Source organism: Hydra vulgaris, chromosome 03, assembly GCF_038396675.1.
Source record: "Hydra vulgaris chromosome 03, alternate assembly HydraT2T_AEP".
NCBI lineage: Eukaryota > Metazoa > Cnidaria > Hydrozoa > Anthoathecata > Hydridae > Hydra > Hydra vulgaris.
In genome coordinates this window covers 33,737,379-33,763,783 of record NC_088922.1, presented here as the reverse complement: position 1 = coordinate 33,763,783, position 26,405 = coordinate 33,737,379, and the positions used below count along the sequence as shown (strand labels likewise).

General features: G+C 29.4%; 1 protein-coding gene across 2 annotated transcripts in view; it reads right to left on the bottom strand.

Moving 5' to 3' along the window:
- The window catches only part of LOC101239367 (uncharacterized), a 74,027-nt gene extending 49,158 nt beyond the window's left edge, over nucleotides 1-24,869 (bottom strand). For both annotated transcript variants that reach the window (XM_065792975.1, XM_065792976.1), the window contains exons 1-3: nucleotides 24,488-24,869; nucleotides 10,279-10,400; nucleotides 5,147-5,327 (exon numbers count right to left, since the gene is read on the bottom strand). In XM_065792975.1, coding sequence (XP_065649047.1) covers nucleotides 5,147-5,327; nucleotides 10,279-10,400; nucleotides 24,488-24,746 — 562 coding nt within the window. In that variant the 5' untranslated portion in view covers nucleotides 24,747-24,869. The remainder of the gene's footprint in view (nucleotides 1-5,146; nucleotides 5,328-10,278; nucleotides 10,401-24,487) is intronic.
- Nucleotides 24,870-26,405: the final 1,536 nt, after the last annotated feature.

Sequence of the window (26,405 nt, the reverse complement as noted above, 5' to 3'; positions counted from 1 at the left end):
TCAAGCTCAATAAAGAAATGCAACCTTAGCAGATGCTAATTTTGCAACAGATTTGATATATGGTTTCCAAGAAAGATCGGAAGTGTTAATCCAAGAAGATGAAGGGTAGATGACTCATCGAGTACATTACCATTTATAAATATAGGAAGATCTAAATTATTGCGATAATGATTGGCTGAAAAAAATTGAGTCTTATAAATTAAAGTTCACCTGCCACTGTGAGCCCCATGCTGTAGCAGAAGTGAGATCCTTTTCAAGCTCAAATGTCCCCTCCAAGCAATCAGAGAGTGTTGGCTTCTTATCATGACAAGAATAAATAGTAGTATCATCAGCAAACAATGCTCCTTAGATGTGAGAATATCTGGAAGATTGGTAATGTGAATTAAAGAGTATAGGGCCAAGGATTGAACATTGAGGAACCCCTGAAGTTACAGAATAAGAAGAAGAGTGTTTTTTACTACGATTGGAAAGGAAGGACTCAATCATCTTGAAGATGTTACCAGATACGCTGTAAGAAAAAAATTTATGGAGAAGACCAGCATGCCAAACTTTATCAAAAGCTTTTGAAATGTCAATAGCAATAGCCTTAACCTCTACACCTCTGTCTAATGCACGATAAAACCTATCAGTTATTACTGTTAGCAAATCAGCTGTAGAACGAGAAGATCAAAATCCATATTGAGGATCAGAAAGTTATTAGGTTCAAGATGAGAGATTAAATGTTTGTTAATTGAAGATTCAAAAATCTTACTTATGATAGGAAGAAGACTAATGGGACGGTATTTAAACGAATCAGATTGCTCTCCAAAATTTTTAAAAATAGGGATAACTGATGCCACTTTCCAGCATGCCGGAAAAACATGACTTTGTAAAGAACTTGTTAAATAGTTTTGAAAGTATGGATAACAGCTCCGAAGAACACATTTGCAAGACCTCAACAGGTATGCTGTCTGAACCACAAGCTGTAGAAGAGTCTAAGCAGCAAATCACCTTTGATACAGATGCTGGAGTGATACAAATGTCAAGTAATGGATCAACCTGTTTGATGGCTATATCAGTTAGAACGCAACTAGTGGAATCCAGAGATGATATTGATGAAAAGTTCTTAGCAAACAACTCAGCTTTGTCTTTAGGTGAGGTGACAAAAGTCTGAACCATACAAGAAAGGTGGAATAACAGATTTGCCCTTATTATCGATACTGTTAAAGATTCTCCAGAAGTCATGAGAGCCTAATTTTTGCGATGGAATAAGAGATTTTATGACCTGAGAATAGCGAGCTTTGGCATTAAACAATACCTTTTTACAATGGTTTCTAGCAATAGTAAACAGACATCTGATTTCTGGCAGAAATATTTGTCAGCAGAAAGACGCAAGATTTCTACCCAAGGGTCATCATGAAGAAAATCACGGAAAGAGTTCCGATCAGCTTAAAGGTAGTTGTAAGAGGTACGATGATAGGGCGATTCTGATGATGAAGAAGAATGAGATAATAATTTTAGAGAGATCAAACCATGATCAGAAGCATCTAAGGGTGAATGTGGAGAAACTGAACACTGACTAGGATCAGCAACAAGACATAAGTCAATTAGAGAAGGTAAATGATTCATGTTTTCTGGAAAGTGAGTTAGAAATTTGACTATTTGAGTTAGGGATTGAAAAAGGCAAAGATTGTGGGCCTTAACGCCTGCAGAGTCACTGACACTAGAGCCAAGCCATTCTGTGTGATGAGCATTAAAGTCACCGACAATATAGGCTGATGGATAAAGCAAGCGGGCTTGGTTAATTTGATCAGAAATAACATTGAAAAGAGTGTTAGTGTCAGTCTTAAGATGAAGGAAAGCAATATAGAACAAAGAGAAAGGTGACAGAGTGAAGTGGTGCACATAAAAGAATAGTTTGTAGATTCAAACCTAGTTTCCCAACAAATGAATGAATTCTTACGAGTGTAAATCCCCAGGCCAAGCATGTGACTTTTGGAGTCTTTTTAAATTAAAGGAAGATAACCATCAACACTAAGATTACAAGATGAGACAGCTGAACTAAAATTAGTCTAAAATTAGAGCAAATAGGTCTGGTGAACTTTACAAGAGATAAGACTCAACAGAAGAAAAGTTACTTCGTGAATTTATATTAAAATATTAGTGAATGATAGGTTAAAATATTAAAATATTAGTGAATGATAGGTTTAGAGAACTTGGTGATTGTTTTTGTGTTTTAGTTTTTGGTTCTTTGATCATTTTAAATTTTTTAAAGAACTAGACTCAAAGCATAGATAGTACTCAGTACACTATTTAATAGTCCAAGCAATTGCCTCATTACTACTAATAAACTCTAAGTTGTAACAAAGGGATCCAAATGTGGCCTTAACAATGCACACCAAAAGTACAAACAGGGACACCATTCATGCGCAACATGGCACTGTTAGTGCTCTGATATTTTACAGCTGTTGATGGAATCAGCCTCTCTGAGAGCTGATTCCATCAACAGCTGGACATAAAGCAGGACATAAAGCTGGTGGTACAGGGTTACAGGTGTAAGGTATAAGGTGTTAGGGAGTACTAAAAATGTTAGGAGATTTATAAACTACATTGAGAATAAAAATTCGTCAAATTTAAATAAAAAAGGCAATTGTGCAAATTTAGACACATATATGTATATGTGTGTGTATGTATAAGTATATACATTTATATATTTGTATGTTTATATAGGAGCAAATAATTATATTTATATGCATTTATGGGTGAGTATATATATATGTATTATTAAATATCTATTTTTTATTTAAAATCTGTTTAGGTAATTCTCTATGACAAGATCTTCTGATCTTCTGCGAGTATCCACATTCTTGTTGTTAAGTTAGCAAAATTTGTAATTCATATTATATGTATTTTCTTCATTCTTTTATTGTAAAACTTATTTTGAATAAATAAAAAAAAATAAACAGTAAAAAAAAAAAATTAAAATGCCTCTTAATCTTCCTAAACATTTTTTATACACAGAAACTATTTTATTTATTTTATAAAACTCAGTAAATCTAGTAATTAGTAATAGTAAAACTAAGTGAAAAAAAACTTTTCTTTAACTTAAACACTGAAAGCAGAAATATTAATAATATATTATTAATAACTTATTTGATTAAGTGTAAACTTACACTTAAGTTTTATTAATTCTAATTAAAATAATTAAAATAAAATTGGAAAAATTTAAAATTTTTGAAAAGAAAAGTTTGAAAAAAAAATTGGTAAAATCTGCATTTGTTTTTCTGTCAACTTTATGCTAAAATTTTGCATGTTTGTCAATTTGACGAACCCTGTTTCAAAATTTTGTGCCAACTTGATGATCTAAAATGTTTTTATATATATATGTGGCATGCCTTGTTTGTCCATGCTTAAAGTAATATATATATATATATATACATATACATATATATATATATATATATATATATATATATATATATATATATATATATATATATATATATATATATATATATATATATATATATACATACAGGCCTTGATAAGAAGCGTTATGCAGCACTTACATTTTACATATAAAATAGCGATTTGCGTACGCTCTTAGCAATTTTAGGTTAAGGGAACACTTATTTGCTTTGGAATATTTAAATTATCTTAATATTGTTGATGTGACGTTTATTCAGAAAATATTAGGTTGTATAAAAGGCATTTAACTACGACTGGGCCTTCCCAGGAAGCGTGTGCAGTGGCATGCCTTGTTCGTCCATGATTAAAGTATTTTTTTTTTAGACAACTTGACTATGTTTTTATATAGTAAGCGTTTTAAGAACTTGATGCAAAAGAAAGCTATATGAAACTACAAAGAATAAACTTATTTAGCAACACTTGAAATAAGGAATCGAATACTATTTTTTTGTAAAAAACTTTTTTCATATAAAAAAATAAAGTCATTAATAATAATTTTTAAATATAAAATATTTTGGTTTTTTTCACTACCCTTATTAAATTAGTTTGCATTTTTGTCGGATTATCCAAATTTTGCATTTCAACCCAATAGTTTATTTCCTAAAGAATTATTGTTATTGGCGTTGCTCAAAATGCTTGTGGGCTGTTATAGTGCATATCATAGTGCATTGTTAATTTACTGAACTTCTTAACAAAACTTTTAGGAGCCTGTTTAAAAATACTTTTTAAGTTTTTAAATACATTTTTTCAAACAGAGCAATTGTTATGTGCATTATCTCTAGTAATTTGTATTAAAGTTGGAAATTAGACAATATAATAAGTATTGAGAAAAAACATCAAGTATAGCAAAAACATTTTTAAAGCAAAAAGATGTACAATACGAATAAACAATAAAAAAAAATTAATAAAATTTCTCATAGTTTTAGCATACATAGCAAATTAGTTTTTTAATTATACAGACAGATAAAAATTGTGAATAAATTGCATAAATTGCACTTTCAATTGTTATAAAAGATAACATGTTTTTTCATCAACTTGTATGAAATTAAAAATAAAATAAAAAGAATACAAAAGTTGTATAAAACTTTTATAAAAAAAAACTTTTTTTTTAAATTATTAAATTTTCTAGTTTATTTAATTAAACTTGATACTTCATTACAATTTTGTTTCCTTTTTTTTTTTGATTGTTTTTTTTTTTTTAGCAGATAAGTTTAGCTTTATGCCGCGAATTATTGAAACACTTTATAAGTTAAAAAGTACAAATTGGTTGTGGTCAATGTTTTTAAAAAAATAACTTTAAACGTGGACGAACAAGAGGTGCGACCGCTCGCCCTTCCTGGGAAGGCTTGAACTGTGAACTTTTTTGTTAAAGAAACTAATTATTTTATAAATTTTTTCTTTAATTAAATGACTTAAAATTATATATGATTTTAAAAATTAAAAATTTAAATTTAGTTTTGAAGGAATGTAAAACAGATAAGTTAGTAAAACAGTAAAACAATTTAAAATTTTGTATTACTTACACTTTTGTATACTTTATGTGTATATATATATATATATATATATATATATATATATATATATATATATATATATATATATATATATATATATATATATATTGTATAAAAATTTTAGAAAATAATTATAATAAAAATATTTTATTTAACTTAACTCAGTTATAACTTATTCTACTCACTTTCTAATCTTGTTGCAACACCATCATCTGTTAATATCTCATTATTTAAGTCAACCGAATCTATATCACAATAATTAAATAAAGGAGTCAAGTTTCGAATTGGCTCTTCATTTACTTGATGTATAAAAATCTCATCACCGGGACAAATTTCTGGGAAATCATTTTCAAGAAAACCTGTTACCTAAACAAATTTAAAAAAAAAAGATATTTTTTGCTTGTAGTCACTCCATATGAACACCAAGAAATATAGTAGTATTCCAACATCTATCAAAATAGGCAATGAACTAAATTTCTATTTGAAAAACAAGTAAAATTTAAACTAATATAATTTAGAAAAACCATTTAAATAAAAATTATACAGAAAAAAAAAAATTAAGGTCATATACAAAATAATAAATGAAAGTATTATTTTAAATTGTCACTCTCTATATGTAATTCAGCTAAAATCTGATTATATTAGGGGTCGTCCATAGATTATGTCATGCAGTTTTTGACATTTTTTTACCCCCCCCCCCCCTTCCTTCTCATAATGCATCCGTTACACTTTATTGACCCCCTTCCCCTAAATTTTTTTACCAAAGGGAGAGGGGGGTACAAAATTTCATCCTTTTTTTTACAAAAAATTGTATAATTATCACTAATTGTATAAAACATCCCTATCCTAAACATGATACCAATTTTAAAAATCTATTCTTTCGATATATAACACATGCAAAATGTTATATAACGTCTGTTCACAAAAAATCCGGACTGATTTCAAATGTACACAAATTGTTCTAAATTTCGAATTTTCGATTCGAAATTTTTAAATTTAATCGGTCAACAACAACAGTTTCATTTTGTGGCAAAATTGAGTTTAAATAATTAATTCAAATAAACATGGAGCATCTAAAAGAGAACGATGTTAGAAATGTGGTTGGAAATTTTTATAAACAAAACATAAACAGTGGAAAGAAATTTACAGTGGATCATTTTAAGAAAATGGAAATCTACAATTTATGACATAATTAAAAGGTCTGAAAATAATTTGCCAATGAATAGAAAAATTGGTTGTGGCAGAAAACCTTTTAAAATTACACCAGAAAAGAGAGAGTCCATGATTGCAAGAGCAGAAGAGAGAATCGAGATTTCGCAAAGAAAATTGGCACTAAAATATAAGATAAGCGTTTCATACAAAAATAGATTATTAAGTATGCATGGACTAAAGTATACCAAAAGAAAAAATGCACCAAAAACAACAGAAAAGCAAGAAATTAAACAAAAGAAAAACTTATTAAAACTTTCAAAAACTTTTTTCAAGCCATCAAATGAGTTTGAAATCATCATGGACGATGAATCTTATTTCTGTGTAAATGTTCACAAAACTCTGTTAAATTGTTCACAAAACTCTGGCTACTATACAAAGGATAGTTCTCAAACTGATCCTAACATTAAATTCAACTTCAAAAAAAAGTTTGACGAGAAAGTTCTCGTTTGGATTGCAATCAGTCGTTTTGGTCATTCATCGCCTTATTTTGCTGTAAAAAACTGTGCACTGGATGCAAAAACTTATTCTAAAGAATGTATTACAAAAAGACTTCTTCCATTTATAAATTCCAAGCATCAAAACATGAAAATTTTATTTTGGCCTGACGGAGCGAGATGTCATTATGCAAAATACACATTAGAAACTTACAACACTTTAGGTATTAACTTTGTCGACGCTAAAGATAACCCCCCAAATGTACCGCAGTTAAGGCCAATTGAAAATTTTTGGGCACATTTAAAAGCAAAAGTTTATGGAAATGGATTTACTGCGAAAAATCTTGACCACCTTAAGAATAGAATTCGATTAGAGTTGAAAGAGTTTGATCCAGACTACTTTTTAACCTAATGGATTCAGTCAAAACTAAAGTTCGAAAAGCCGCTGATTTAGGACCACTTTCGGTTATAAAATAGTTAACAATGTCCAGTCACTCATTTTAGTTAAAATTTTTGTCAAAAATCGATTAATTTTGTATTCAATTAAGAACAATTTTTCATTCCAGATTTTTTGTGAACAGACGTTATATAATATATAATACATAATAATAAATACATGCAAAAATATTATTTTATAAATAAAATTTTCTTACAAACCGATACGTTAGCGTGGTTGAGTGGATTCTATTTCAGACTAGTTAACCAAGGGTTCCAGGTTCATCTCTCAGTATAGAAATTTTTTATATTTTTTTAAATTACAAAGATTGTTTTTTTGTTGCTGCATACTTTTGTGCACCAACTGAAGTTCTACACTTAAACCATTTAAAGTCAAAGCGCAGAATGTGTGCTGCACATATACTGTTACAGCCATAACAGTCTGTTAACAGGCTGTAACTACTTTGTTAATGGAGTGTACACATTGACTATGTAAGATTTAGGTGTAGTTGATTTTACAATCAACATGTAGATACATCAACTGAGGGTTTTGGTTTGGTCAGATACTCTCTTAATTAAAAGAAAGTCTTCTCTAGATTTGAAACTAAAAAAAAAAAATGTTGTGTCACAAAATCGCCTACCCTAACCCCCCCCCCCCCTAAAGCGTGACAATTTATGGACGACCCCTTATATATTAGTTAAATTATTAAGTTACTAAAAATTATAATCTTATCTTGTTCTGACAATAAATGAATTTAAAAACAATTGAATGTTTATAAGGGTTGTTTTATTTTAGAATTAAACAATTCTAGTATAACTTTTTTTCTAGAACAACTTTTGATATTAAAAAGTTGATAATATGCACCCACACACTTGTACCTATACCTAAATTTAATCAAAAAATTATTAAAATAACTGACAGAAATTTAATTATCTTTTAAGAAATAACGTAGTAACTTTATTAACTAAGAAGATTTATATATATTAAGTAAAAAAGTGGCAAAGACCAGACTCGGCTTATGTAAACCTCTGAAAAAAATCCCTACTTTAGTGTGATGAAATTACGAGGAGCTTGTTAACTTAGAATGCCTTGTTTAACAAGAGGCACACCTGATGGTAGATTAGTGGCCTCAGGTGAGTCATTGTTCAGAAATAATTATTGGTCAGTAACAAGTATGTTACTGCAACCAATGTAGGTTCTAACACAAGTCAGCCACCTTTTAAAGTAGCTGGTGATACTGTCAGTGTAATAAAATGTTTGAGATTAAAGGTTAAGTTGTCAGTGACAGTTCTATGAGAGGAGAAATTGCTAAATGGTAGATAGAAGGCTAGACATATGTTGCCTGTAAAAGACTTGAAATGTGGTAGTGCTGAGATTATTGGATATGATGACTTTTGGTACATATATATACTTATAGGTTGGTGCAAAAAAGTATGAGGTGTTGATATTTTAGAAACAGAAAAATGAATCATGCAGTTGCACCTATAGTTTATATATAGAAAAATGAATCATGTAGTTGCAATATAATTGTCTTCATAAAGGTTACATTAAGTATTTAACTGTCTTCTCAAAGGTTATTAATAAAAAAAATTGAAAAAAAAAGCAAGTGCAAAAACCCATTTAGAGAAACATATGCAAGGTATTTGCAATTTATAGCATAATAATTTGTGGAAATAAAATGATTAAATATATTAATTTACAAAATTGTTTTTTTTTTTAGGTAAATGGAGTAACCTTTACAAGAGTTATTAGAAAAGCAGCAGATGGAGTCTTGGTAGTATTGCCGATTTTCAGACCCTACTTCTAGAACAAGAGTGCTAAAGTATAATTTCTCAGAGAACCAATCATTGGAAGAAGCAAGTTAACAAAAATAACTCCCAGTATCTGTACAAAAATGATGATAAAATTGTTAAAGCTTAGAATACATTTGTGATTAAAATCATCAAGTAATATTACTTTTGAGGCAGCAGAAGAAACTAAACAAGGAAAAAAAATATTTTTTCAGATGGAGAATACTTAAAAGAATGTTCTATTAACATATTTTTAGAGCACCTTCAGAGCATCGTTTTAGCACATCTTAGGGTGATTTTTAAAAGTAAAATTATTTAAAAAAATATGCCACTGTCAGCAACTCAATATAAATGTAAAGTAAAAAGTAAAAACTGTAAATGTAGCATAAACTTTAGAAATTTTTCATCTGCAAGAATTGATAGACTACATTTCCAATATTTTCTTTTCAAGTCTTGTGCAGATGCATAAAATTATATCGCTGTATCGATATAAACAGCGATATATCGATTATTAAAAAATAATCGATATATCATATTTAAAAAAAGTTTAACTTACGTTTTGTGCAAATTTTTGATGCAGCCATTTTTTTTAAATTTAATTTTGAGTAAAAAAAATGTTTAGGAAAGAAAACAGAAAAAACAATTGCGATAAAAATGACCAAATTCTTTTTTAAGAACAAATAAAATTTAATAATTAGGCAACATTTAGTAATATTTTTAAATAAATTTGACAGTTAAGTTAAACCTAAGCATTACATTTAATTTTAATAAACTTAAATATATTTTTAAATCTAATTTATATATATATTTTTTTCTACTAGAATAAAATTATACATTTTTATTAAATTGGTTTTAATCATATATTTTTTATCAGAATTTAATTATATTAATATGATCTTTGCTTCACACTTAAAGTATTAGCATTTTTTAAGCGAAAAAATCAATCATTACAATAAAATAAAAACAAAATAAAAATAAATTTTTAATTTTATTTGAGTTTTTTTTATTAGTAAATAGCGCTTATATCTTACATAATTGTCATTCAAATTTTGCTAAAAAATATTTTTACACAAACTTCATTCTTTTATCTTACAGCTTATAGAATAATTTAAAAATTAAAAAATGATTAAAGTCTCTTAACCAAAATTGCTTATTGCTTACATTAAATCGCTTAATGCATACATAAATTGCTGTACGCTTAAGACTTTATAACAAGGCCTGATGTATATAAATTATATAAATTAATATATAATTTATATACATCATATATAATTTATATACATCATATATATATATATGTATATATATATATATGTATATATATATATATATATATATATATATATATATATATATATATATATATATATATATATATATATATATATATATAATCTAATAATAATAAAATAATTACAATAAATAAAACTTGAATTTATAACAACCTTTTTCAGAATCTGCTTATCATGTGTGTTTAAATTTTGAGTTTGATTTTCAATTTCTTGAGAATGATTTGTATCTTCACATTCCATAGTTTCAGTCTCATCTACCAATCTAGCCAAATCATCTGCATAAAAAGTTTGAATATAACTTACAGTTATTAAATAAATGATATATCAGTTTTGTATAACCAATGTAATATTGGATTGGTTATACAAATTGTTGCAAATATGGATTTTCCTGAATTAGTTATAATGATAATAGCCAAAATCAGAATAACTAATCAAAGCAAAAAATGTTGCACCATTTATCAGGACTTTCATATGTGTTTTTTAAACAACTAGATAATACAAATATTCAATTGTTTTACCACTTTTTAATGAAGCTTCAAAAGTGTCATGTTTTTGCTTGTGAAAATGACTTTTATAGGAAAACAAACATTTTTAATTTTTTAATACAAGAAAATTAAAGAGCTTGAAGAAATGTTCTATAGTTTTATTGTACAATCTCTGGCAATCATATACATGATTTTAAAATCAGTCTGTTGATTTTCTAGTTATGGAAATATGGCTATTTGTACAGTTTCTTAAATTATTTTATTATCCAGTATATGTAAAAAGTCCATTACAAAATATTATACACGATAAATAACTTAAAAAATAAATTACATTTTTGAAATTACAAGTAATGCAAAACTTTTAATACAAATAATTGGATGACTTATACTTATCTACAAGTAGATATAATTGACAAACTTTACATTGGTTACCTTTACATTTGAATCATTGTGTTGAATCATTTTTGAATGATGACATCATTGTGTTGTCTTGATAGATGACATCATTGTGTTGTTTTGATAGATGACATAGAGTTAAATTTTAAAGAAGATAGTTGTCTGGGACAACTAAATAAGCCCAAATTTCATAAGTGCGAGCTGGGATAAGTACAAATTACGTAAGTGCAAAATAGCATAAGTGCGACATGGCATAAGTGCACCAAAAGAACTTGCAAACATTGGCATTAGTGCGAATTGGCATAAGTGCAAAATGGCATAAGTGCGAAGCAGTTGCAAAAATTGTCATAAGTGCGAATCAGCATATGTGCAATATTTGCGATTATGTTAATATTTGCAATTTTATTCCACGCACTTATGCTGATTCACACTTATGCCAGTTTTTGTAACTGCTTCGCACTTATGACATTTTGTACTTATGTCAATGTTTACAAACTCTTTTTTGGCGCACTTATGCCAGTTCATACTTATGCCAGTTCACACTTATGCCAGTTCACACTTATGCCAGTTTGCACTTATGCCAGTTTGCATTTATGCCAGTTCGCACTTATGAAATTTGCATTTATTCAGCCTTCCAAGTTGTCTTGGTAAGTTTGGCATTTGTTTGTAGACTATTACTGAGTAAATACTTTGAAAAGCATATATATGTATATATATATGCTTTTTAAAGACTGAAAGTAATTTAGCAACAATACCACTTGGTTAGCCTGATCAACTCTTGGCATGCCTTCATAATAACGTCCAATTATATTGGGTTTCTTTTCACCTCTTCTGTTTGTCACTTTAACCATCTCTAATTAATGCATGTTGCAAATCATTAGAACGTCTCTTTTATCTTTCCATTTAGCCACAATTATACCTTTCCTGCTTTTGCTGACACTGTCTCCCTTTCTCAACTTAGCTGCTGTACATTTTTTTTTATTTGACTTACCTATAGGATCACCTCCTAATATACCACATATGTATGTTTTTTCTGTTAACATATGCTTTGGTAATTCAAAAGAGTTGTAGTAGTTATCATTATACAAGTGATAAATTTTTTCTAGAAAGTTCTCCATTAACTCTAAAACAATAACTCCTGTTTAACTTAACAAGCCATTATTCAGAGTTGCCAGATTAGATTTTTACTTTCATTACAACATTATCTAATTCACAAAACTCATACATTTTGACTCCATACTTATGTCTTTTGTTTTTTATGTATTGCCTGAATATGAGATGTCCCCTCCAAAGCATCATCAATTCATCAATAGAAATATTTTTATCAGGAGAGTATATATTGTTCATTCTGTTATTCAAGTGCTCAAGAAGTACTTCAATCTTATGCAAACATTCACTTTCTGAATCTTCATTGTTTATAAAATGCCAGAATCATAGCAATAGATGAAATTTATTTTGTGACATTATTCTAGAAAATAATGGAAATCTATAAAGACTGTTCATAGCCCAGTAGTGCTCAATAGAAGGCAATTTAACACATCCTGTACGTAGTAAGTGACCAGGGGTAATATTAGACCGGGGCTGGGTTTGATAAAATATAGCCAGGGCTTTGTGACCAGGGCTGCATAAGCATTTATACATCCTAAAGAATAATTTTTTAATTCAAAATTCATATTATATTTTGAATATATATTTATATATAAACATCATTATGATTAACATGATTAGCATAATCATCATTATTACCATCATCATGATAATGATCATCATCATAATCATCATTGTTATCATCATCATCAACAGCATAAAAGAGGAAGGCTAAAGCCTGATGATGATCATCATCATCAGGCTTTAGCCTTCCTCTTTTATGCTGTTTTTCTAATATAAACAATCTGGAGCATTTTTTTTCTGAACTAAAGAAAGTTTTCTTTTCTTGTCTTGCTATAGTCACACCACACATCCATATGATCATCTTCTTTTTCGGCAAATACTACACCATATAAATACTAAAGTTTATATATTAATCAAAGGATGCTGTATGCCAGTGTCTAAATAAATAGGAAGCATATATATTTATACCCATAATATGTATGCATAAAGTGCATCTTGGAAGTTTTTATTCCTTGTGGAATAAAAGTTTAGAAGCTTTTATTAATTCTCTTCAATTTTAAGTCAAGCCTCATTCTACTCGACATTTTTCACCATCTTGAGCAGTTGCTTTATTAAACATTAATCATTTTTTTCACCTTTTTTACAAGAACATCTCTCTTAAGAACAAATGTCCTTTAATTATTGCAAGAACCCAATAAAAAAAGTACTGTCTGATGTTAAGCTCTGTAATTCTCAGTTTACTAAATCTTGTAACTTATCTCAGATTGTAGGTTCTAGAGACTTATGGTTAGTCTTCAACAGTGTCAATAACTAAAGTAAGTCTTACATTTAATCTAATTCATGGGTCTGATCTTTTTTAATCTCCCCAAAATAAAGCAGAGTTATTAGCAAGGAAATCTTACTCTAATTTGAATCTTGAACAGATTAACCCATTGTTAAATATCAAAATCACTCTGGCTTCCAATGTTAAAGTTGATTCTCAATTAAAAACTTCTACAGTTTGTGCTCCAGACAAGATCTCCATCATAGTCTTAAAAAAAGTGTTCTCCAGAACTCTCTTCAATTTTTGCTAAACTTTTAAAAAGTGCTAAATAAATAGTTCCAGGGCTTGTGATGAAGAAAATTGTCAAGCGTGTTATATCACGCTAATAAAATTATAATATGTTGTCATCGAGAGCAATTATGCGCGCTCAGGGTCAGGGCTGCAAGAGGGATCTTGAAATTTGAAAATTGCGGAAGACTGTGTTTATAAAAAGCTTTCTATTTGTTATACGACTTTCATTCGTCAATGTTTGAAGTACTATCTACAACAGCGCATTTAAACTACTTCAACAATGTTGTTTTTTATACTTCCCAACTTCTTGTTTTTTATTTGTGCCAGATCACTATTTTTTTAAACTATTAATGGTAAAAAAAATGCAACCAAATAAAAACACAAGTGCTTAATAAGTTCTTATAATAGTATTAAAAAATAAATTCGTGGCTAAAATTTTTTGCTTTCGTTGTTTTGATATGTATTTAAAACACTGTTAACCTAATATTTACGATTAACAGTTTTTATATTTCTTGATATTTTTTTAATAATTAATTTTTTTCATAAATTAATTAATAATTATTAAATATATTTTTTTATAATTTCTTATTTAAATAATGCTTTTTTTTATCATCAAAAAATTAGTAGATTATAACACAAGAATAATTTGAAATTCTTCTTCAAAACTATTAGCTGTAAGTTAAACAACAGATTTTCCGCTCAACTAATGTCAGCGGTATTTATTTTATAAGTTTTAACTGCGCCGTTAAAAGAAGAATTCTGTAGAAAAAAAGAATGTTGTAACATGGCTCAAAAAAAGATTATTTTACCTAATTAAACTTTTTTATTTTAAGTTTTTAATTTTTTTCTCTTTCATTTAGATTTATTTTCAAGTTAACATTTTTTTTAACTTTATCTTAGTTTAGTTTTTTTTACATTTTTGAAATAATTCAACATTTAACATTAACATAAACCTTATCATCAAGCAAATGTGTAAATGATGTGTGGAATGTTATTAACAATAAATCAAATAAATTTAACTTGACGCTTTTACAAAATTAAAAATATTCAGAAGCTTTAACTTTCTTATAGTTATTTCCTAATTTTCTACTCCCATTTCATTTGCACATTTTTATATTCACATTGTGTTTCCACACGCACTTGGGTAAAATAGTTAACATTCCATTATTGAAATTGGCTGTAACGACTTCAAACTGTTCATTCATTATGTTGCAAAACAGAAAAATGCTGACAAAACAGCAAAACAAAAACGTGCAGAAAGCGAGTGACGTAATGCTTGTATTTTAAGTACTTCGTGTAAGGATATAAGTATAAGGAAGACGGAGTTTTACTGTTAAATCAACAAGTTTTATCATTACCTAAAAAATTTTACTACAAATATTTTCTAAAAAAACCATATAAAAGCTTATTATTTTTTCCGTGTCAACCTTTTGAACGAGCGTGATTTAATACTCTCGTTATAAGCTGAGCGAGTGTTGTTTATCGCACCAAGAAGGTTTAAAAATACCGTTTACAGGCGTGTTTCATGAGCGCGGCGCGATCACGGTTGCTTCATCACAAGCCCTGTAGTTCCAATTTTTTTTGGAACTAAGTTTCTTTATATAAAGGTTTTAAGGTTATCAAATTGTTTCTTTCTAATTGCAATAGTAAAGTTATTCTTGAAGGCCTACCCTCTTCTTTATTTCAAATAACTTTAAGGGTACCACGAGGTTCTATCTTTGCTCCTGCATTGTTACTTATTTACAATAACAATCTTCATGAAATTTAAAGTGGCTCTATTTGCTGACAATTCAACTTTATACTCTTGTCTTGACAAAAAATCTTAACTTTTTAATTGCTTAGTTTAAATAAGTTAAATGTTTTCTAATTATGTTTCAAATATAACTTATGGTCTAAAAATGAAAAAACTGGATTTAAGATAACAAAATATTGATTAACTACCTTTTCTATCCATGATAAATCCTAAATACGTGGAGAAAAATCAAAACAGTTTTAATGCATCAAATAAACTACATTGCTCTACATTACAACGATTTTAGTTCCAAAATGCCTACAAATATACTAATACTTCAGCATTAAAGAAACATTTATTCTCCATTGCCGAAGTACGAGTATACTTGTAGTGCTTTTTGTTTCTCCTTTATATTCAGCATAAAAAGTGTTTTAAAATTATATTTGATCGAAAAGATGACTTTTATTGAAATGTTGATCTCTAGCCTTAGAATTAAGAATGAAACTACACTAAACAGCCTTGGCAGAAATTTTACATCACAGATTTTGCGGCTTGGCAATGGAACTGACATCAATTAAAGAATAAAGTTTAAAAAGTCAAAATAGGCATTATGCCTTGCTAAAAAAGACTTGGCAGCAAACATGTCTAATGATTAAATATGTTTAATGATTTTTTTATAATTATTCTTATTATTCAAAAACTCTTCATTTACATTTTTACTGTTTATCTTAAGTCAGGAAATTTAAAAAATCTTTGCATATTAATATAAATATTTATTAATGCACTTTAAAATAAGTTATTAATGTTTTTTTATTAAGGGAATTAAAAAAACTTTCAGTTATAGTTTCAGTTTCACTAAACTTGCTGGTGAAGTACAACAAAAACGATAACAACAAAAAAGCCAAAAATGAAACTTCAATAGAACATTTATGTTATATTTGGGTAAAACATTAATGTGGATAATTAAATTTACAAAAAGTTTTTTTTTTTTTTTTTTTTTTAAACATCTTCGCTTCCAAAAAGGCTGCAAGCAACCACTAATTAGAGTTGCAAGTTGCTGGAAGAGAAAAGATGAAGATTGTAGAGCAAGATAACAGTCGACTTAAAGGATTGCAAATTATATTAATCAGGAAAGCAAGATAAAGGAAGCGAAGTCCAATGAACTGATGATCGAGGAAAAAAACTAGACAAATAAGAGTTTTTGGAGAACTTAGGAACAGTCGCAGAAAAATGATGAGACTTAATTGAATGACAAGTGACGTGAGAATGAATTTTAGTAGATGGCACAGGAGATGCTAATTCTTTAAAGCAGTGCCCATTATAGTATTTGTAGAAAAGGGAAAGAGAAGCAACATTACGACGATGTGATAATGGTTAGAGGCTGACTGCAAGAGCAGGTCCAATGTGTTTTTGCAGTTTACAATGTGTTTGCAGTTAACAATGTGTTTTTGCACCTTATCTAAAAGAAAAAGGGCATCATTAGAAGATCCGCCCCAGATATGGCAACAGTATTCAATACAAGACCAACTTGAGATTTATAGAAAATAGAATCCGAAGTAAAAAAGGGTCGAGCTCAATAAAGAGATGCAACCTTAGCAGATGCTAATTTTGCAACAGATTTGATATATAGTTTCCAAGAAAGATCGGAAGTGTTAATCCTAGAAGATGAAGGGTAGATGACTAATCGAGTACATTACCATTCATAAATATAGGAAGATCTAAATTATTGCAATAACGATTGGCTAAAAAAATTAGGTTTTATCTGAATTGAAGTTCACCAGCCACTGTGAGCCCAATGCTGTAGCAGAAGTGAAATCCTTTTCAAGCTCAAATGCCCCCTCCAAGGGATCAGAGAGTGTTGGCTTCTTATCACGACAAGAATAAATGGTAGTATCATCAGCAAACAATGCCACCTTAGATTTAATGTCCTTAACCTCTCCACCTTTATAAAATGCACGATAAAACCTATCAGTTATTACTGTTAGCAAATCAGCTGTAGAACGAGAAGATCGAAATCCATACTGATGGTCAGAAAGTAAGTTATTAGATTCAAGATGAGAAATTAAGTGTTTGTTAATTAAAGATTTAAAAACCTTGCTTATGATAGAAAGAAGACTAATGGGACAGTAGTTAGACAAATTAGATCGCTCTCCAGAATTTTTGAAAATCGGGATAACAGATGCTGCTTTCCAGCATGCCAGAAAACAAGACTCTGATAAGCACTTGCTAAATAGTTTTGAAAGTATGGATGACAGCTCCGGCGAACACTTCTGCAAGACTACAACAGGTATGTTGTCTGGACCACAAGCTGTAGAAGAGTCTACGCGGGAAATTGCTTTAGATACAGAAGCTGGAGTGATACAAATTTCACGTGTTTCACGACAAATGGGTGAATTCTTACGAATGTTAATGCCCAGGACAAGCATGTGACTATTGGAGTCTTTACGAATTAAAGGAAGATAACCATTACACTAATATCGCAAGATGAGACAGCTGAACTCAAATTAGTCTCACAAAGAACAAGTAGGTCTGGTGAACTTTGCAAGAGATAAGAATCAACAGAAGAAAAGTTACTTCGAAGACCACAAATATAAGTGAATGATTAGAGAACTTGGTGATGATGATGGTTTTTTATGTTTTATAGTTTTTGGTACTTTATTCATTTTTAAATTTATTGAAACTTGACTCAAAGCATAGATAGTACTCAGAACACTGTTTAATAGCCCAAGCAATTGCCTCATTATTATTAAGCCGTAACAAAGGGCTTCAAATGCGGCCTCCGCAATGCACACCAAAAGTACAAACAGAGACACCATCCATGCGCAACATTTTTTTTTTAAAATAATTTACCTCTCCAAGGCCAAGATGGCCACTATAGATGAGGAGGCTACTTGTGGTTATAACCCTCTCTCAACTCTATAACTCCGAAACACAAACCTTGACGAACAAGGCCGCTTTGTGGAGATACAAGTTGAGTGCGGTACTACCAAGGATGTGGTGGGGATCGAACTCGGAACCTCTCGCTTATGAAGCGAGCGCTCTACCACTACATCATTACCGCATGGCACTATACCACTACTACATGGCACTGTTAATACTTTGATATTTTTTAGTTGTTGATGGAATCTGCCTCTCTGAGAGCTACCACAGAGTTCGGGAAACCTAACTACCAGCCAGCCTCATAACCATAAAACTGAGTTTTAGAGCTGTACCCTCATTAAGAGATAATAGAATGAGTTGCCTAGTCATAAAAATTGAGACACAAGCAAAACCCATGTATTGAGTCAAGAAGATCCAACATTCAAAATCCTAAACTAAAAACAATGTATTAAAAATATATCTGCGCCAGCTTAATAGATGAAGAAGGGGTGCGAGACTGGTTAACAGGTAGAATCTGTTTACCTCTTAAGTTTTTGCCTAGGAGGCCTTCTAAAAGACAGTAGCTGGATGCATTTAACGTCTGCCCAAGATGAGTACTTTTATCGAGACACCATCTCTAGTCTTTTTCAACCAAGAACCCCAAGGCAGGGGGTGTTTATATATATATATATATATATATACATATATATATATATATATGTATATATATATATATATATATATATATATATATATATATATATATATATATATATATATATATATATATATATATATATGTATGTATACATATATACATTGACTAGCACTTGTCTGGTAAAAAACGACATCTTTTTGTCTGGTACAAAACAACATCTTCATCAGGCCTTGCAGCAGCTTTTTACCTAATGTCAGTAAAATTATTTGATGTCAATTTTACAGAGTGTAAAAAAGCGTTACACTCTACGTGTAACGCTTTTTACCTAGCGTTACACGTAGAGTGATTTACGTACGCCTTAAGCAATTTTTACGTACACAGAAAATGATTTTGGTTAAGCTACTTTTATCAATTTTTAACTTTTAAATTAGCGATAAGATAAAAGAAGTAATTAATTTTTAAAAAAACAACATTAACTTTTGAATAACAATATGTAAAAACATTTGTTACAAAAGTTTGAAGAACTTATGTTAAAAATAATTGTTGTAAATTGTCTGTAACTGTATCGCAATAATATTTCTTATCTTTTTATAACGATTATATTCAACATAATTTTACGCTAAACTTTTAATCTAAATAATTCTCAACATGAAAAAAGTTTGTCAATCTTTAACTACAAATTGTTTGCACAAGTTTTTAATAAAAATTCAGTAAAAAAACTCTATAAAAATCAATATTACAAAAAAATTTATATACTTTAATCTCTGATAACAAAAATATTAGGACATTTTTTCAAGATATTAAAAAAAATGTGCCAATATATGAAAAATTTATTTTTATTGTACTAAAAATTACTTCTTTATTAGTTATTACTCTTTGCTTTTCTTATTAGTTAAAGGTATATGGATACCTTTAACTTTAAGATATATGGGGGAAGGGGGGCTGGCACAAAAGAAAAAATTACCTGTTACTTGCAACTTTTGATTGAAGACAATTTGTTAAATTTCTTCTGGGTGCGATTCAATAATTTTTTTTTTCATAAATCAAGTTATATTATAAAGTTAAAGAAATCACTGGTAGATAATAACATCCGCTGATGACACTAATATTACGTTAAATATATTTATATAACGGAGGTTTCATTATGCAATGTGCACAAATTAAATGATTTTGTGGCAATATTTGTAAAATGTTGTCTCTTGTTAAGATATTAGAGTTTGATTAGGTCAGTTTCGCCAGATTTCTTTTCCTCTCTGAAATCTTAAATCTCTTCTTCTAGGTTCATTTAGCCGAAATTAATTGTTCATAATATAAACTTAATGCAAAAAAAATTTTCTCTAGTTCATATATTAAACTAAATGGTCACACTCTTCCTGTCATTTCAATGATACAATTTAGCTCAAATTGAGGGGCGATTTTTTGCAAAGCATCCTAATTTGACATAAGTTTAAAAATATAACTGTTTAGAGTTTGCTCTGCAGAGGTTAGCAGTCTCATAGACCAAAAAATGCTGGATCCGCTCCTGATCATACAGATTTTGATCCTATTATTCTACTGCTGACTTTTTAATATAGCAAAAAGGTTCTGCTGTACATTAGATGAAATCTAAATCGTGTTAACTATTTTCTTCAACTGATTTTGTTCTATCTCTATAAATATCATATTCATTTTGGTATTGAAAATTGTTGTCATAATTTTTAAATGCTTTTCTGCTTCCAACATAATTAGTGTATGCTTGCAGCCTTGTTAAAGTTTAGTTTTAGTTTTTATTAAAAATTTCAACATGGAAAATGAACAAAAAAAAGCTTTTGTTTGACATTTTTTTATGCAATTTAAATGTTAAGCAGCTGTTACATCGTAGTTAGAGCCTTGGACTAAATAGAAAGATAACACGAGCATTTTCATTTAAACCCAGTGTTTTTTATTAACTTACCAAGTTTTAATAAAAATAAATTACAAAAGTTAAAATTGTTATTTTTGTAACACCTTTTCATTTATTTTTGTAAGTTAATATTTTAAAGTATAAAGCTCAGAAATAATTTTAAAAAATATGCCGTTAATTTGCTTTTTTTTAAAGGTTTTTCCTTTTCAAATACTCTGCTGCTATTGGTTGCAAAGTTTTTTTTTCTGATTTTCAGGCCTTCAAATCAACGCCTTTTAAGTTTTTTAAGTTGACTTTCTCGAGTGCAATCTTGAAATTTTTAAGTTTCGTTTACGCATTTGCTCAAGCTTTTTATTGGAGTCTAACTTGACAAAGTCAGACTTCAAAGTTAAAGTCGAACTTCCCGCAAGTTCGTTTCTTGTATCCTACCCTTAGTTATGATGTTCAAATAAATAGCAATTTCAAATACACTTAGTCAGTTAAATTTTAAGGACTTTTTTTCTTTGATGTTGTTGGTAAAGAGGCACTGTTTCAGTTGCCTACCCTTATCATTTTATGATTGATTTCGATAAAGAATTTCATGCTAATTAAGAATCATATAAAAATATTGACCTGAAAATTTGGGGAAAGCACTCTAATTCGATGTTGAAGTTTAAAAAATTACACAAAAAGCAATAAATTGCCATTTTCTTCATACTCGAATTTGATTAGATTCTTTTCTTAATCATCTTAAAAACAGCCTGGTTCTTATTAACACTTTAAAGAAAAACTATCTCTATTTGTCAATAAATAATCTCTATTTGTCGTCGATGTATGTACATTTAATTGCACCAATCCCTATTTGTCAGTTGATGAATGTATCTAAAAAGCTGGGCGCTACTGCAGTTTCTCCCCCCCCCCCCTTTTTTATGATTGATTATGATAGAGAATTTTATGCTGATTAAGAATCGTATAAAAACATAGGTCTGAAAATCAACGGAAAGTGCTCTAATTTGACGTCAAAGTTTAAAAAAATCCCAATATAAACGCTAATATTCGCTATTTTGAAAATAACTGCTGATGGCTGTTTTAGTCACTATAATTAACTCGTAGTTAACGTGGTTTTTACGTTAAAAGGTAAGTAAAACATGTTCATCTTGTGAAATTTGCACGCACAATTTAAAAAATTCTTTCGTGCTAACCAACAGAATTTCAAAACTAAATTCATTAAAAATGAAACTATTGTAAAGATACAATGCAATTAAAAAGTAATTAACATATGATTCGTCATTTTTTTTTAAATTTATTTTATTTTCATAATTAAGCAAGACCAAAGAATAAATTACATTTTATTCAAATTCATTGAAATTTTTAAAATAGCAAATGTTATTCATGGACATACTGATGTTTATTGATGTTCGTTAAAGTATGTTTATTTCAAATTTTATTAATAAAACGTACAAACATTCAGTATGTTTGTACGTTTTATTATTTCAAATTTTATTTATGAACATACTTCAATAATGTTCTCTGCAAAAAATGTTTTAAATAAATTTTTGTGGCTATGAAAATAGCCGTTTTTGGTTTACAATGATCCTAGAGTATAAATTATAATGTACGTGATGTTTCCTATGCACACAGTAAGTACTACTCTGGTCAGACTGGGTATGCTGTTACAACCTGGTCCCAAAAATGATAAAAACGATGTTCGTTGAATCTTTGCATCCACATGAATTCTGATAAATAATCTGTTATCATTTCGCAATTAGTCGAACCCATCATTGATTTGAATTTTGCTTTAGCTCGACACCACATAGCTTCCACATGATTTGTAGTTACTCCTGTCTGCGGATCCACAAAGTTGTAGGTGTGATTAACTGTGCCGTGTTGATATAAAGGCCCTTGCAAGCCATTATATGGTGCCCACATATCACTCCAGATAGTAGTGCCAGGTAGGATCCACTTATGTATGATTGGAATCAATGTTGCCGCATCGCGATTTTGCACTGGAATTAAAAATCCTTTTTTAGTCGCAGGTTCATAACCACCAAATATCCACTGTTGCTGGGTTATGCGACCAACGTGGTTCTTTCTTTTACAAAAAACAGATTCATCTATTTCAACAATGCACCCAGGACCGCCTATTGGGTCAGGGTTATTGAGGAAGTACTCGACGCAAATGTCTCTGCAAAATTGATTCCAATCAACAATAGTGTGATCAAATGCAATATTAAGCTCTTGCCTAAGATCGCTTACCGAAAACCCTCGACTTTTACCTGCGCCTCTACTCCAAACGTAAGTCAAGCCTAATACCTGCCACAAGTGTAAATGGGATTTCTCGAAGAAGCTGCCTTTTCTTATGCTAAAAGTTCTTTTACAACGTTTCACCGGACATCTCCAAATTATTTGATTGATTGCGTTGTTTTTAGCTTGCTGTGTGCACGGAACGCCACATACACTACAACTCATACTTTCAGCCAGTAAACCATGAGTTCTGCACCAACGAATTGTATCTTCTAAATTGTATTTAAATTTTGCTCCAATTTCTGTTAGCGAAAGTGAGTCAAAGTCGTTCATTATTGGTCTTCGAAGAGCCATGTTGCTTTATATACTTTAAGCGCAAAATGTCATTTTTACTTCCAAAAACGCTTTTAAAACATATAAATTTAAAAGGGGGTTAAATTAAAACTTTTGAAAAAAATTTAAAGAAAAGCATTACAGTTTCAAACAAATTTTTTAAAATTGATAACTTTGTTAATTAATATTATCTAATTGAAGAATTATTTAAATATATTTAATAAAAGTTATATTTCATTTACATAATACCAAAAAATCAAACACCCCAGTTTAAACAAATCGTTATCGTAAAAAATAGCCACCAGATATTAATTATCTGTTCATTTGTCCACATTCTAAGGTTCTTTTCATATTTGATTGTAACATTTTTGAATATCAATTTCAATGCTGACGGAAACCAGCTAAGTTTATTGCACAAGGTTAATAGTAATTAATTTTGATAAGGTTTAGAAAAAATGGCGAATATAAGCGTTTGTATTGGGATTTTTTTAAACTTTGACGTCGAATTAGAGCACTTTCCGTTGATTTTCAGACCTATGTTTTTATACGATTCTTAATCAGCATAAAATTCTCTATCATAATCAATCATAAAAAAAAAAGGGGGGGGAGAAACTGCAGTAGCGCCAAAAGCTGTCCCAAAAATTTTTTATTATAAAAAAAAACACATACTCATTAAAATATTTAACTGAATTTCAATAATGACAACAATAAAAACTGGGTTGTGTAATTGAAAAAAAAAATTCTAAACAATTGATTTCTAAATAAAAACCGATTAAAAGACATAATTAAAAAGATAACGATATTAGCATTTTTAGTGTAGTTTTTTAGACTTCAACATCAAATCAGAGTCTTTCCTCAAATTTTCAGGTCTATGTTTTTATATGACTCTTAATCAGCATAAAGTTCTCTATCATAATCAATTATAAAATAATAGGGGTAGGAAACTATATATAAATATAGGTAAATATCTTGTGGTTGGACAATATAATGATGTCTCCCTCATACCAATTTTAAAAACTTGACAGCTATGATTATATTCTCATGAATGTTGCTAAAGCAATTTATTTTTATGTGATTATTTAATTTTTTTAACCTGTCCAAATTATCAAAAAAAAAAAATCATAGATACCTTCTTCAAAAGACTTTCTCATTTGATCAATTTTTTCATTTTCCTCGAGCTTAACAACTAAATTGCTTTTTTCTGAAAGCAAGTCTAATAATGAAAAATGACTTCTTTTTTTTGATATACATGAAGGAGGTGTAAGAGTTAAAGGTGACAAAGTGTATTCATGATTAAAAATTTTCTTTGGTGTTAAAACTCCAGTGATTGATTCATTTTGCAAAAAAGTTGGAATTATAAGCTCATCGTCAGAATCACTAGATGCCATAGCACAATGTATTAATTTTAAATTTCAGTTTATACAATTCTTTAGAAAAACTGTACATCATCCTCAACATTTTAAAGTGCGTTTCATTGCTCTTTACGCTAATTTTTCCAGTTTGTTTTGTTTATTACAATTGTTTATTACGATAAGTCCGTAAGCTTCAATACTTTTCAGGGGCTCTGTCACGGAGAAAACGTAAACGCTTTTATTCAAAAAATTTATTTTTTGTTGTACTATTCAATCAAAATTAAATTTAAAAAATAAAAAATTGATGTGGGACTTTTTTCTTCAAAACTATTAACCACACTGTTAAAAAGTTCCGTACTTTTACGGAATAATTTTTCGTTATTTGTACAAAAAGTACCCATTTAACGAAATTTAACGGAAATTTACCTTAGCATACAAAATGTGACAAGTTTGTATGCTAAATTAAACTTTAGCATACGAACTTGTCACATTAAAAGCCTATTTTAGATTTTTATTAATATAACTAATTCTAGTGTATGTGTATATATATATATATATATATATATATATATATATATATATATATATATATATATATATATATATATATATATATATATATATATATATATATATACATATATATATACCAGTCACTCACTAATATTTGTGGTCTTCGAAGTAACTTTTCTTCTGTTGAGTCTTATCTCTTGCAAAGTTCACCAGACCTACTTGTTCTTTGTGAGACTAATTTGAGTTCAGCTGTCTCATCTTGCGATATTAGTGTTGATGGTTATCTTCCTTTAATTCGTAAAGACTCCAATAGTCACATGCTTGTCCTCGGCATTTACATTCGTAAGAATTCACCCATTTGTCGTGAAACTAGGATTGAATCCACAGACTCTTTTAAGTGCTTTCGTTTAGCACCACTTCACTCTATCGCCTTTCTCTTTGCTCTATATCGCTCTCCTTCATCTCAAGACTGCACTCTTTTTGATGTTATTTCTGATTATATTGACCAAGCCGTCTCTTCATTTATCCATCAGCTAATATAGTTGTTGTTGGTGACTTTAATGCTCTAAATAACTTGGCTCTAAATAACTTGGCTCTAAATAACTTGGCTCTAGTGTCAGTGATTCTGCAGGCATTAAAACCCACAACTTTTGCCTTTCTCAATCCCTAACTCAAATAGTCAACTTTCCAACTCACTTTCCAGACAACCCGAATCATTTACCTTCTCTACTTGACTTATGTCTTGTTTTTGATCCTAGTCAGTGCTCAGTTTCTCCGTATTTACCCTTAGGTAGTTCTGATCACAGTTTGATCTCTCTAAAACTAATATTTCATTCTTCTTCATCACCTAAATCCCCCTATTATCGCACCTCTTTTAACTACCTTAAAGCTGACTGGGATTCTTTCTGGGATTTTCTTCGTGGTGACCCTTAGGTAGAAATCTTTTGTCTTCCTGTCGACAAATGTGCTTCTTACATAACTTTGTGGATTCAGGCTGGCATGGAATCTTTCATTCTTTCTCGACGATTCCAGGTCAAGCCTCACTCTTCTCCATGGTTTTCCTTACACTGTGCTGCTTGACATTCGTATCACTCCAGCTTCTGTATCTAAAGTGATTTCCTGCGTAGACTCTTCTACAGCTTGTGGCTCAGACTACATCCTGTTATAGTCTTGCAGAAGTGT